Below are 12,541 nucleotides of genomic sequence, written 5' to 3' on the forward strand. Positions count from 1 at the left end.
TTACTTAGGCCTATCCTCAAATAATCATTTACATACCTTCTGGCTATCATAAAGAAGCTCTATCATCTTTCCCTGCCAATCAGAGGCCCATAGTTTTGCCCTATAGGTGTTATTGATACATCATTCTTGATTTTGTTCCCACGCATATTGCTCCTCCTGGCTCTGCACCTCGATAAATCTGTTGCACCATCATATTCCTTGAATTGGATACATTGTACCCACCTCTACCCAAAGCACTTCTTTGATTTTACATTAGAAGTTAGGATCTACCATAGTTTCTGATGAAAATCCATCATCCAGTTCCAATACAATCAATGCCAGCTACAGCTGAACTGGAATCAATGCGTCCTATGCCTGAATACCTACCAACATCTCTGTCTTGGCTGTTAACAGGATGAATTTGCTCATCACAGGAATAGCTGGAAACCAATTAATAAAGAGCGACTAGTTTGCCATAAAAATAAGACATCTACTCAACAAGCAACTCTGTCAATGAAGTCTTAACTTCTCAAAAGTATAATTCAAGTCAAAACCTTCATTTGCACAAACTCATCCATCTTGTTGATGCCATGCCTATTGTCGCCCCATTGATTGGGGGGATCTTCACCTTGGTGGGCCTTGGTGGTGAAGTCTTAGATACTGGTGCTGCGTGGCCTCCACCGCGCCATATACCCAGATACGTCAACCCGCGTGCCACTTTCGACACGGAAAATATCCCACGCGTCAAGATTCGGCGTCCTGAAGTCGGCCCGTGCAATGTGCCCAAGTATAATTTTGAAATATGTCGCGATCAGATCAACAAGCAGCCGGAGAAGATCGTCAGTTCGAACCCTTCGGAGGGCGGTAAGTATCATATTCCCTGGGTCAGCGCAAGCAACCTGTGTTATGGTAGGATCTAACAGAGTTGCGCACCAGTGGTCCGCTTTGAGAAAGTCCCACCAGGTTGTATGAATCTTGCCACAGTCTTGACAAGCTCCTGTGGCGATGCAGTTTATCCTTTTCCGTGCGGATCGGATTGTTTGCAGTACACAGGACTGACAGACAACCAAATGCAACAAATTTTTGAGGCCCTTAGCAAGGCATAATGCAATTTCACACCATACCATTGGAAGGAGGATGAGCTACGGCTGTGCTGGCTTATTTGCCTGAGCAAAGTGTTTGGGGGAAGGGTAGTGGAATTTGTTTTCATCTCTGGTTACCTTTTTCCAAATGTTTTTTTCGATCTTTCACCGGTTAATTTCTGGACTGGTATTGAGTGAACAGTTAATTTTTGTCCAATTAAATATGACATATTGGAAACCTGCACTCTCTAGCGCTCTCTCTCGCTCCATAATACTTTGTTCTCCATACTTTGTACAGAGTACTCTGTTTGTTTGTCGTTCTTTAAGTGCGGGCGCTAAAAAGGGCTTATTCAAGTCAAGCTTTTGAATATTCGCAAGCAAAGCCAAGTATCCAATAAGAGCGTCGGAGGCTAGACCATTTATGGGTAGACCCGGTCCATATCGGGATTTCGTTGGTCCGAAAAACCCTTACGTTTCCGAGATCTCACGGTAACCTAATTAGGAATCGTGCGAGAACCATAATCCAAATAGAGAACTGTTGGAGCACTGTAGGATTTCTATTACCCTTCCGAAAATGCTTCCTTTCGGGAAATGAGCTCAGTTCTAACACATAACTGAAATTTGAACTGTGAGATTGAGGGTTTCGTTTCAAATTGAAAGAACCTTTTCTTAATTCCGAAAACTAGGTAACTACTGTAGTTATACAATTCCCGCCGCTTAACCTTACAGATCACCCTGACTGAAAAACCAATTTTGGAATCCTTCGCTGCTAACATCAGAAGTAACATTTGCATCAGCTTTTTCAGCATTCTCATTTTCAGCACCCTTCTCATTGGCATCCTTGTTGTTGGCATCCTTGTTGGCATCATTCTTGTCAGCATCCTTGTTGTCAGCAGTGTTCTTTTCAGCATCCTTCTCATTGGCATCAGGAATTTTGACTGCTGGCGTGCTTGGCTTTGCAGAGACAGTTTGTGTCAGAGTCACATCATGAGAAGAAGACACACCCTTTGGTGCCATACTTTATTGCTCTGTCAGAATAAACAGTCAGTATATTTTGGGAAACATTATTTGCACACATACTAGTTGAAAATGGAGAAAATTGAAGGCTCCTGATTGGAGTTGGGGTTTCAGGAACAGTTTGTGGCAGCAAGGAGCTTTTGTCAATTGAGAAGCAGATCCTTTTTGCTTCAGTATCAGAAGCACTGTCAAAAGAACATTTCAACTAATTCACTCTCATTAGATCCCTTTTCCAATTCAATTCTAAGAGAATATCTTACAGCATGAGAAGGACAGGGGGTATTTGCAGCCAGAGCTGAGCGAGTGCTAGCAGCAAGAGCTGCATGAAGACCTGAATCAATAAGTTGCAGCATATTCTTTTGAAAGTTAGAATCTTTGCCTCAAAGATGAGATGTGAAGTGAACTTACATTAAGAGCATTCTTTATGTTGGAGACTGCAATGAAGTTTGCCTCTTGAATTTCCTGAATTTCTTTCAAGATTGTGGAAATCTCTTGAAGAGCTTTAATGACTTTGCTATTTAATGCATCTGGCTTATCATCAATGGAAGAAGTCTCTTTCAGCATATTTGCAAGAATGATTTTCAACTCTTTATTGATAGCTTGAGCAAAAGTGACAACACCCACTTTGTGAGCATTCTTGATAACAGTGTTTGTTGTATTTGCTTATTTGAAGTATGCACTTTGCAACTCAAGAATCTGATTAATTATTGTTTCAGAAAAGTTACAGCAATGCTTCTTGTCTTGTAAGCAGTTTGAGCAAGCATTGCCAGAGTCTTGAACATTATTACAGAGCTTTTCAAGATTTTTTGGGGTCATATATGCTGTAACATATTATTGACAGAATACTGATGGCCCATCTGAAACTTTATTTTTTGGTTTATGGCCTGGCTTGTTCTCTTTCAGGGTTTCACACATGTTCACCATTTTGATGTGTTTTTTCTGCAAAATGCATCAGCTTTTGCTAATCTCATATATCTCAGATCACCTATCTTTGCAAATTGAAGTATATTAATGAATCTGAAAAGAAATACCAATGGAAGAGAGAAAAGAGAGAGGAGGAGAAGGGGGGAGAAATAAAGATTAGAAAGGCTTGAAGAGAGAGAGAGAGAGAGAGAAGAGAAAGAGAAGGGGTTGTGGGAGAGGTTGTTTATATACATGAGAGCTGTCCTGATTAGATAGAGCTTTGTTGACATGTGCTCTACTAGATATATTTATTTTTATATTACCTATACAATCCTGATGAGTAATCCCCCAGCAGATTTTTGACAGGAATTCTTGAAAAGTTGATTCCTACTATACAGCTGCTTTGCCTGTCAGATTATTGTGAGAATTATTGCAGCTTTGGTGCTGCTCAGATTTGGATTCTATATCATATATATATACATGCTAATCAATGTGCAGATGTCTCAAGAGAGCTTTACATTACTGATTCAGTATTTTGCAGTTCACTCTTTCAGCAGAGCCTCACCTGAAAATTGAATCTTTATAAGAATTGCTGACTTATCAGCTCCAGAAGCTGAAGCTCTTGTCTTCTTCTTAATTTTCTTTCTCTTTTCTGCAAAGTTCTCTTTGTTGACATTCTCATATTGCAGATGTTGTCCCATATAGTTTCAAAATTTGAGAATTTCCTGTCATGCTCTGATGGCTTCCTTCTCACAGCTTGATTTCTTCATGAGATTGTCATGCAGTTTGACCTGCACTGCCAAATTAGCATATATCTCTAAATCAAGATCAGTTGTACTCATTATCTTATACTTGTCTTTAATTCTGACATATACTTGATATACTATTACTCTAATTACTTTGATTTCTTATAATCAACAATTGGCTCTGCCCAGAAGAAAATCTCAAAGAATTTTTTAGAATTAAAGTGCTTTGCAAAATATGCAAAGAGTTTATTGAGATTCTGACAACAGTGCATGCTAATATTAGAATTATTCTTGTGATTAATCTTCTTTATATTCTTGACATGCTTCTGCTAGCAGTTGATAAAAGATCTCTCAATATTTAAGGAGCAGCATACTAATACTTATCTTTCTTAATGTTTTATATTTCCAGCTTTTTAAAAACTTCAGAGCAGATACTCTTGCTGAACTAAAGACATATAAGTCTTCATTATTTGTTTTATATACTTTCTCTATAATTTTGGGAAGTTTTTTCTTGCTGAATGTTGTGAGATATATTCATCTCACTTGCTATTTCAGGGCCTTCTTCTTTAACTGATTCTCTCTCTCATATTCTTCTGCATCAGGGTGTCAAACTCTTTACTTGCACTTCTTGCCTCTTTTCTCATTCTCTTTGCCTTTTTCAGAATTCTGATCTTGTTCTATATTTCACCTCTGTATGTCTGTATTGGTTCCTGTGACAGCAATCTCATCAAAGTCACCCACATTAAATTTGTTGAAAAAGAAAGCTTCACCATTCATATTGAAGAATTTAACTCTGAAACTCTTGTAAAATTTTGAATATACTATAATTTATATCAATTGCAAGCTTCTCTGGCCCCAGCATGAAAGTGATTATTTCTAACTTCATATTCTATCAGCAATTTCCTCTACATTTTCTGTTGACAGATAACAGGTAATCTTTACTTTCTGAAAGAGTAACCAAAGATACTTCATCTCATAAGCATTCCATGCATTTTTTTTACAACTTCATACAATTAATAGTAGTCTTGTTATTGAAATGTTGTGTCCAAATCTCTAAAAAGTCAAGAAAATCATGCTCTGAGATTCAAATTCAAGCAATAATGCTTCAATTGCTGGTAAATAACAGACCCAGAATCAAGCAAGTAAAGAGAGCATTCATCAGTCAATTAAATGTGAAAGCAGTGTCCACCTGACATTACTACAGTTAGAGCAGCTGGAGAATTTGGCATCAATTTCTGATAATGACAAATTTGGTTTTATAGTGTGAAAAATTGTTTATCAGAATTATTAAATGCTGAGACTAATATTGTATAGTCTACATTAGATACTGGTGATGGCAATGCTGGCCCAGCATATACCAACAATGACAATCAATTACATGAAATATTGAAAGATGCTGCAGCTGATGCAGAATTGTCATGCCTAGAAAACAAAATCCTGGTTGAAGAAGATCCAGAAATTGACAAAGATCCAGAAATTGACAAAGATCCAGAAATTGACAAAGATCCAGAAATTGACAAAGATCCAGAAATTGACAAAGATTCAGGGCCAATGAATACTCAAGTAACAATACTGATTCTTGAGAATGAATCATCAGAAGCTATTCCACACTTACAGGCCAAAGCATATGATTAAATAGATTAATTTCTAATGTCTCTTGTGTTGTAGTGTAAGCATACAGGCATATTCCAACAGCAATATCAATTACTGAGGGAAATCCTCCAGAACCTAATAGATATCAAGCCATTGAAACTTATGCCTACTGGACTGTCAACATTAAAGAAGAGATGCTGGTTACAATTTCTGATACTATCTATCTATCAAAAAGTGCTGTCAGTCATCTCAAAGAAAATGCCAATATTATCAGATGTGGACAAAAGACTTGCTTAAGTGACATTGTGCATAAACATGTATTTCCAGAACTCTATTGCATTGATATCTACACTTGTGAAATTACTGATTTTCTGGAAGAAGCTGCATATAGAAATGGCTGAATTGGTTGATAACTCAAGAGAGTTATAGTAATCTTGAAGCTGGAGAAGCTTCATTAAATACTTCTTGAGTGAATTTGCATATTACCATAATGGCAAGCCTATATTTCTCTCTGACTTTGTTCTCTACCAATACCACAATGCTGACTGCCCCTGCAATAAAGACTCAATGAACCATGATCATTTGGGAAGAGTTCAATTTGTTGGTTGAGATAAAAGATCAAATCCACTTGCTGAAAATGCAATCACTCTCTGAATTCAACCAGTATACTGATTTATGTCAATATTTTATGGCAGAAAATTGTCCCATTTGAATTCACAGCACCACTCAAATGAAGTTCTTGCTCTTGAAAGTCAAGAAACATTTGTTTTAGCAGGCAATATTCTTTCCCAAGTTAACATATATCTTGACTATAGATTTAATATGGAGAATTTGGAATATAAGCTTCTGAATGCCCAATATTTCATGCAGCAAGTACTAACTTTGAAATCAGGAATACTGAAAGCTTGACCACTTAATATGAGCACTTCACTACATGATAAGCTAGAAATAGTAACATATGATAGAGAGATATTGAAGCAAATGTTTTCTAACAGCAAAAAGATTATATCTCTTCTCTACCAACTTTTCATTAATGGATTCAGCCTATACTGCAACATGTACTGAAGCCTTATGAGTTTCTACATGATACCTGCCAGCATGAAATCTATCAAGAGAGCCAAGCATAATAATGTTTATATAATTACTTTCAGGCCACATGGAACCAATTTTCCTGATGTGATTGAAGTCTTGAAGCCTGGTCTAGCATTGCTTGACAAAAACATTAATGTGAATATTTCCAGCAAGAAAGTTACTAGAGTTATTTTCTCTTGTCTCTGTTTTCTTGAGAATATGCTGCAACAGAATGTTAATGCTGAAATCAAAGGGCCTACAGTAATATGATCTTGTTGGAGTTGCATGGTTTCAGAGAATCAGTAACATGACATGAATTTTGATACCATGACTGAAGAATGCTATCATTTTTGAATTCTGCAGCAGAGAGAAAAAATCAACTCTACAGAAACTCAAGCTTTAAAGTAAAGTCTCTGCAAGAAATATGAAATGACCAAAGAGCAGACAGTATTGCTTAAAATATGTCTATCTCTTAATCTGGTAATCTTTTTTTCTTCTGATTCATGTTACAGTGAATTTTCAGAAATATCAAAACTGGCACACTATTTATTGGTTTTGGTGATTCTTACATCTCATGATCAAAAAGAATACTGTAAATTGCTTCAGAAGTTTTCATTCTGTCAGAGATAGACTCATCTTTAATCTCTGCTTACTCATTTGGAATCCTATCAATTACAGGAGCATGTGCAAGCATTTATTATAATTTCACTTCTTCTTCAATACTACATGATTCAGAAATGGATAAATCCAGCAGTGCAACAAATAATGTCTGTAACATTTAAAGATCACTCTGAAAGATTGACAAAGAATTTGATTGTTCAAATTTATGCTGAAATTGCATGCAGCAATTCTGTTCTAACATCTTAATCACCAGCTTAATTTGCCTCTGCAGAATTATAAGAGATTATCACAACAGTCTGACAGAATCTACAAAGTTTAATTAATACTGCTGCATCAGCTGTTAAGATTACTCATCCAGCAGGCACTTGAGCAGAATCTAGAGCAGCTTTTATAATCAGTACAAGATTATCTCCTGTTTCAATTGAGCTCTTGGCACTTGATTTGTATGTCAAAGAGACAGGCATTTCAATTGTGGAAAATTTTGATTCAAAAAAGAAGATAAAGACAATTCAGAGCTTTAAAAACTATTCAAATATGCATGTTGACATACATTATTCAGTACAAGCAAATGAATATGCAATTTCAAATAATTGCAATATTCTCATTGAAGAGGACAAGCATTAGAAATACAAGAAGCTGGTTCAGAGAACAAATAAGTAAGATGTTAAAAAGATTCTGTTAATGCAAGAAAGCTTCAGATGTATACTGCTTCTACTACTTGAAGAAGCATTTGCTGATAGTAAGCTATTCTTAATTCAGTACATCTCTAATCTCTATAAGTACTGCCTGACTCTTTTTACAGACTTACTCTGACTGAATATTAATCTGCATGAAGATGAATTTGAGACACTGGATACTGAAGACAAAGATATTACTGGTGAGTATTCTCTGAATCTCTAAGCACAACAATCTGCAGAAAAAATGGTGCCAGTACTAGATATTCTAAATATACAGCTATCTGTATTACTGAATCTCTACTTATTTTTGCAGAAACTCCAAAATGTATATAAGCAAGATTGGGATAAGCTGTCTGTAATGAAACCAGACTCAACTGCAATATAATTCTATAAGAATATTACTTTCTCACTTGGAGACCAGCAAATCAAACTAATAGTTGATGATTTGATTGAGTATATGCATGGAATCAGCTCCACTATCAGGCAAATTACCAGTATTTTTATTCATGAATTGTATACAAATAAAAGAGTATTCTTTTTAGTGATTCTGGCATTGGAAATGATAAGAGATCAGGTTTTAGATCTATCAATTGTGCAGGTAGATCTAGAGGGCAGCAACTACACTATTATTGGACTTTCTGTAATTAAAAAGCCAAGTCTTTATACTGTACTGATTAGTGAGGTGTTGAATATCAGTGGCAATCTGGTTTTCAGTGGTTGTGATTCTGGAACCTTTCTACTATACACCTGGGATGTTTCATTTCTCTGAGATTTGCCTGCTTTGTACATATTTGATCAAGGACTAGAAATGAATGGTGCCTGAAACTAGAATTGTAGTAGTTAATTCCCAACAGTATTCCAACTGGGTTTCTACTGATGTTCTCAGCAACTCTGAGAATGTTCTCACCATTCCAAAATCATTCTACAGCAATTGGGAATGTTTCTCAGGCAGGGGAATCTTTAAAAATGAGAACTGTTTCCTATTCAGGAACAGTAAACATGTCATTCCTGCTGCAGGAACCTTTCAGGTGCTGTTTATGGTGGGTTCATCGGGGTTCCATGGTTTTTCGGGCCTACAAAATTCCGATACGGGTATCGGCAACTGGATCCGGATTATCCATTCTCCGGATCGCGCTCGGCTGGAGGGCTTATTGCCACGGAGAAAATAGCGCTGAAGTCTGATCGTGTGGCGGGCTCAATGACAACGAGATGTGAAAAGTAGGGAAAACGAGGGAGCGCGGTCACTCAGGGTAGGGACTTCAAGGTCTTCCTCTACGTCCATTTTTTTTCTTGGAATGCATCTGGTCTGCTGTGCTTCCAGGTGTCCACTTATAGGCATAAGGAAAATTCATCGCGTAGAGCCTTGCAAGATCTGGGTGGCAGGGAACCAAGTCTCAATGGGCAGAGACGAGGAACTTCTGTTCGGCTGTTGAGTTGATTGGAGGCCCTGAGGTCACGTGGAGCACAAGTCCGACATCCGTAAGGGCGGCGAGCAACCGTCACCAAACCGGAAGAGAGCCTGCCCACCCAACCTAAATATTTTTCTGCTCAGCACGCTTGGACGGGCCAGTGTCGCAGGAGCGCATTGGGGAGCGAGTGCATGAGTGGGACAATAGCTTAAATCTTTTCGAGTCTAATAATTAATATCCCAGATATGGCAGATAGTTTAGAGGTAGGTCGAGGATGGTCTCTTAATGAAATTTTCTCTTTCGCTGACCAACAATGCTACTTCTAGGAGCGGCTCCGCAGCCATGCAAACGCCTTTGATGGATTGCTGTCGTTAATCCCAGCAAAATACTATTATGGACAAGATACCAGTGTGAGTGTCTCAGTCCTTATTTTCTCTGATATATGGTGTTTTGTGGGTGCCAATCTCATGCTGGTTATCAGTGCTGACTCTCTCACGAACCTATAGGATCAATGGCAACGAAAGAAACAGACAAAAGAACAAGCCCGAAATGCAAAACGAGCTAAATTAGATCCTGATGCAGCAAAGTCAGCGAAAGACGTTATGGATGAAAATGCCCGCAAGCGAAAACGCGAGGACGGACAGTTGGACACGGATGATGGGGAACTCGGCTCCGAGAAACCGCTTGAAGGGCTTAACCGCGGCGATTATCGTCAGAAGAAGCAGAAAAAGGGAGACAGCTCGACAGACGGACATCTCCCGGAGTCAACAAATGATAGTTTGCAACATGAAAAGGAGGAACGTTTAAAGCAGAAGCAAGAGAAAAAAGCAGCAAAACAAGAAAAGAAGAAACAAAAGGCTGCAGAAAAGACAGAGAAACGAAAGCAAAAGCAGAGGGCCTTAGAGCAATCGACGAAAGCTTCGACGCACCCCATAACTTCCGCTGAAAAACCAGATGCAACAGCCTCCAGCGCCGATGACGCTAGTGATGACGAGGAGGTTGCGGATGAGATGGCCCCTGTTGAAGGCTTCTCTGGGGAAAAAGAGTCCAATTCTGAATCAACAGCACCCACGTCGCCTGCAGCCGATTCCAATCCTTTTGATACATCAAAACCGCCCTCGGGAACCTCGTCTACATCGTCCGTTGTCCCGCCTACGGAAAATGATGGCGCTAATAAGAATGATGAACAAAAATCTAACCCAAAACCTTTAAAACCCACCTCAGAAGAACTCAAACAACGTCTACAGAAACGTCTTGACGAGCTGCGCGCTGCCCGACATGCTGATGGATTCAATGGGAAACCCGCGAAAAACCGTCAAGAATTGATAGAAGCTAGAAGGCAACGTGAGGAACAGCGCCGTGCTCACAAGAAGGAGATGCGCCAGAAGGCTAAGGAGGAAGAGCAAAGACTTCGTGATGAAGCCATCGCCAAGCGCTTCTCCCCCAAGGGTTCGCTACTGGTATCTCCCGGCTCCCCCGCGGAATCCATCACATCGATAACAAACAATTTTTCGTTTGGCCGAGTTGTTTTTGCCGATGGACAAACAGCAGATCCAAGTTTGTCCACCCTTCGTAATCAGAAAAAACAAAAAGGCCCTCAAGACACCGGAACAGCGCTAAAGGCAGCTGAGGCCAAACAAACAAGACTTGCTGGCCTTGATGAAAAGAAGAAGGCGGAAATCGAAGAGAAAGACATGTGGCTTAACGCGAAGAAGAGGGCTCATGGCGAGAAAGTGAAAGACGATGTGTCTTTGCTGAAAAAGGCGCTAAACAGGAAAGAGGGCACGAAGAAGAAGAGCGAGAAGCAATGGAAGGAGAGGATAGAAGGCGTAGCGAAAAGCAGAGAAGCGAGGCAGGCTAAGAGAGAAGAGAATATTCGAAAACGAAAAGAAGAGAAAGGGAACAAGGGGAAGAAAGGCAAGCCCAAAGCTAGGCCTGGCTTTGAAGGAAGGTTTAAAACGAAAGTTGGTGGGAAGAAGAAATGATAACACCGTACGATGATTACGTTTGATTCCTACCTTGATACCTGTTTTCTTTATCTTCGTCTGTGCAGCTCTGTCCGTTGATGACAGGGAGAATACAACCGCAACTCGACCACGCAATTTTTCCACCTTCTGGATTTCGGTGATTTATCCGGCGTGTAGGTCAGGGCCAGAAATCTTGTACATAATGATCCGCTCGATCTGATTTGATGCCTTTTTGTTTTTTTTGTTTAACAAGCGACAGGAAAATGACTTTTATTGTTGACAAATGAAACTGCATTGTAATACGGACTCAGGTCCAGAATGCTCCAGGTGTCGGCCCGATAAAAGTCACCACACTATATACATACACCGGTTATCATTTGAGTAGCTTCTCGAGATCAAAAGAGCTTGTCTATCAAAAAGAAAAAGGAAACTGCTAGCATCGAAACGGATCGATAGACCTTGAATAGTTCGATTTAATTTTATCTGTAAGGGGCATCCGCACGAGCAGCTGCAGCTATTTCTGACTCCCACTTATCACCGTTGGCCAGTAATTTTTCCTTATTGTACAATAGTTCTTCCCTGGTTTCTGTCGCGTATTCGGCGTTAGGAGCTACAAGCGAGCAATACGATTAGCAGGCATTCAATGCTTCGAAACACGAAGGCTGGATGTTCTCTTTCGAGGGTCACTCAGGTTAACATAGGAACTCTTAAGCATTGCTTACATTCAACGATGGCATCTACGGGGCAGCTCTCCTGGCAGAATCCACAGTAGATGCACTTGGTCATATCAATGTCATACCGTGTCGTCCGTCGGCTTCCGTCCTCACGCTCTTCGGCTTCAATGGTGATGGCTTGTGCAGGGCAGATGGCCTCGCAGAGTTTACAGGCGATACACCTCTCTTCGCCGGATGGATATCTGCGTAGGGCGTGTTCGCCGCGGAATCGTGGAGAGATGGGGCCTTTCTCGAATGGGTAGTAGATTGTATACCTAGAAAGGCAAACGTTGTCAGAATAAGAACGTAACACTCATCGCAAGCCGCACTGGAACATGGAGCTAGGAGCATAGTGGCCTGGTATTGCAATTGAAAAGCGTGCCGAGAGAGAATAGGCGGTACTTACGGTGGCCTAAAGAATTGCTCTAGCACCACGTACATGCCGCGAAATAACTCTGTCATCAAGAAGTATTTTCCGGCCTTGTCTAAAGTCGAATCTTCGTCTTGATCCCATCTCTTTGGTGTAGGCATGCGGAAGCCAGGCTGTGGCGGGCCGTGTGGTGTTGCATTCTGAACGGCTGATGTCGAAAAAGTGAGGGCAGGCGTGCTGGCGGAGCGGTGGACGGATGACGAGGAAGGGAGTGAGTATGGCAGAGCGGCCGGGCGTCGATAGGCGACCAATCTTGTAACTGCCCTTGACGACGCCATGGTGTGAAAATGCGTCAATTGCAGCGACTGAGGAAGCAAAGTGAGTTCTGGACGG

The 12,541-nt window shown here is 40.1% G+C and overlaps 5 protein-coding genes across 5 annotated transcripts; 3 read left to right on the forward strand and 2 right to left on the reverse strand.

The window, feature by feature from the left end:
* Positions 1 to 569: 569 nt before the first annotated feature.
* CIMG_03992 (uncharacterized protein) lies at positions 570 to 1,085 on the forward strand (the record flags this gene model as incomplete). The annotated part of the gene is made up of 2 exons (XM_001244550.1): positions 570 to 843; positions 916 to 1,085. The coding sequence occupies 2 exons, from the start codon at positions 570 to 572 to the stop codon at positions 1,083 to 1,085; spliced, it is 444 nt and encodes a 147-aa protein (XP_001244551.1).
* A 699-nt stretch (positions 1,086 to 1,784) lies between these two features.
* Positions 1,785 to 2,642, reverse strand: CIMG_13754 (uncharacterized protein; the record flags this gene model as incomplete). The annotated part of the gene is made up of 4 exons (XM_001244551.2): positions 1,785 to 2,079; positions 2,142 to 2,170; positions 2,339 to 2,434; positions 2,487 to 2,642. 4 exons carry the CDS (start codon positions 2,640 to 2,642, stop codon positions 1,785 to 1,787), a joined length of 576 nt encoding a protein of 191 aa, XP_001244552.2.
* Positions 2,643 to 4,827: 2,185 nt separating this feature from the next.
* Positions 4,828 to 5,362, forward strand: CIMG_13755 (uncharacterized protein; the record flags this gene model as incomplete). The annotated part of the gene is made up of 2 exons (XM_001244552.2): positions 4,828 to 4,869; positions 5,042 to 5,362. The coding sequence occupies 2 exons, from the start codon at positions 4,828 to 4,830 to the stop codon at positions 5,360 to 5,362; spliced, it is 363 nt and encodes a 120-aa protein (XP_001244553.2).
* Positions 5,363 to 9,287: 3,925 nt separating this feature from the next.
* Positions 9,288 to 11,370, forward strand: CIMG_03995 (60S ribosome biogenesis protein Rrp14). Its single transcript, XM_001244553.2, has 3 exons — positions 9,288 to 9,361; positions 9,425 to 9,508; positions 9,605 to 11,370. The coding sequence occupies exons 1-3, from the start codon at positions 9,344 to 9,346 to the stop codon at positions 11,081 to 11,083; spliced, it is 1,581 nt and encodes a 526-aa protein (XP_001244554.2). The 5' UTR covers positions 9,288 to 9,343; the 3' UTR covers positions 11,084 to 11,370.
* On the reverse strand, positions 11,295 to 12,504 carry CIMG_03996 (NADH-ubiquinone oxidoreductase 23 kDa subunit, mitochondrial). Its single transcript, XM_001244554.2, has 3 exons — positions 12,185 to 12,504; positions 11,788 to 12,053; positions 11,295 to 11,675 (listed from the first exon to the last, which is right to left on the reverse strand). The coding sequence occupies exons 1-3, from the start codon at positions 12,484 to 12,486 to the stop codon at positions 11,545 to 11,547; spliced, it is 699 nt and encodes a 232-aa protein (XP_001244555.1). The 5' UTR covers positions 12,487 to 12,504; the 3' UTR covers positions 11,295 to 11,544.
* Between the last annotated feature and the right edge of the window lie 37 nt (positions 12,505 to 12,541).

This window comes from Coccidioides immitis (genome assembly GCF_000149335.2).
Source record: "Coccidioides immitis RS genomic scaffold supercont3.6, whole genome shotgun sequence".
Taxonomy (NCBI): domain Eukaryota; kingdom Fungi; phylum Ascomycota; class Eurotiomycetes; order Onygenales; family Onygenaceae; genus Coccidioides; species Coccidioides immitis.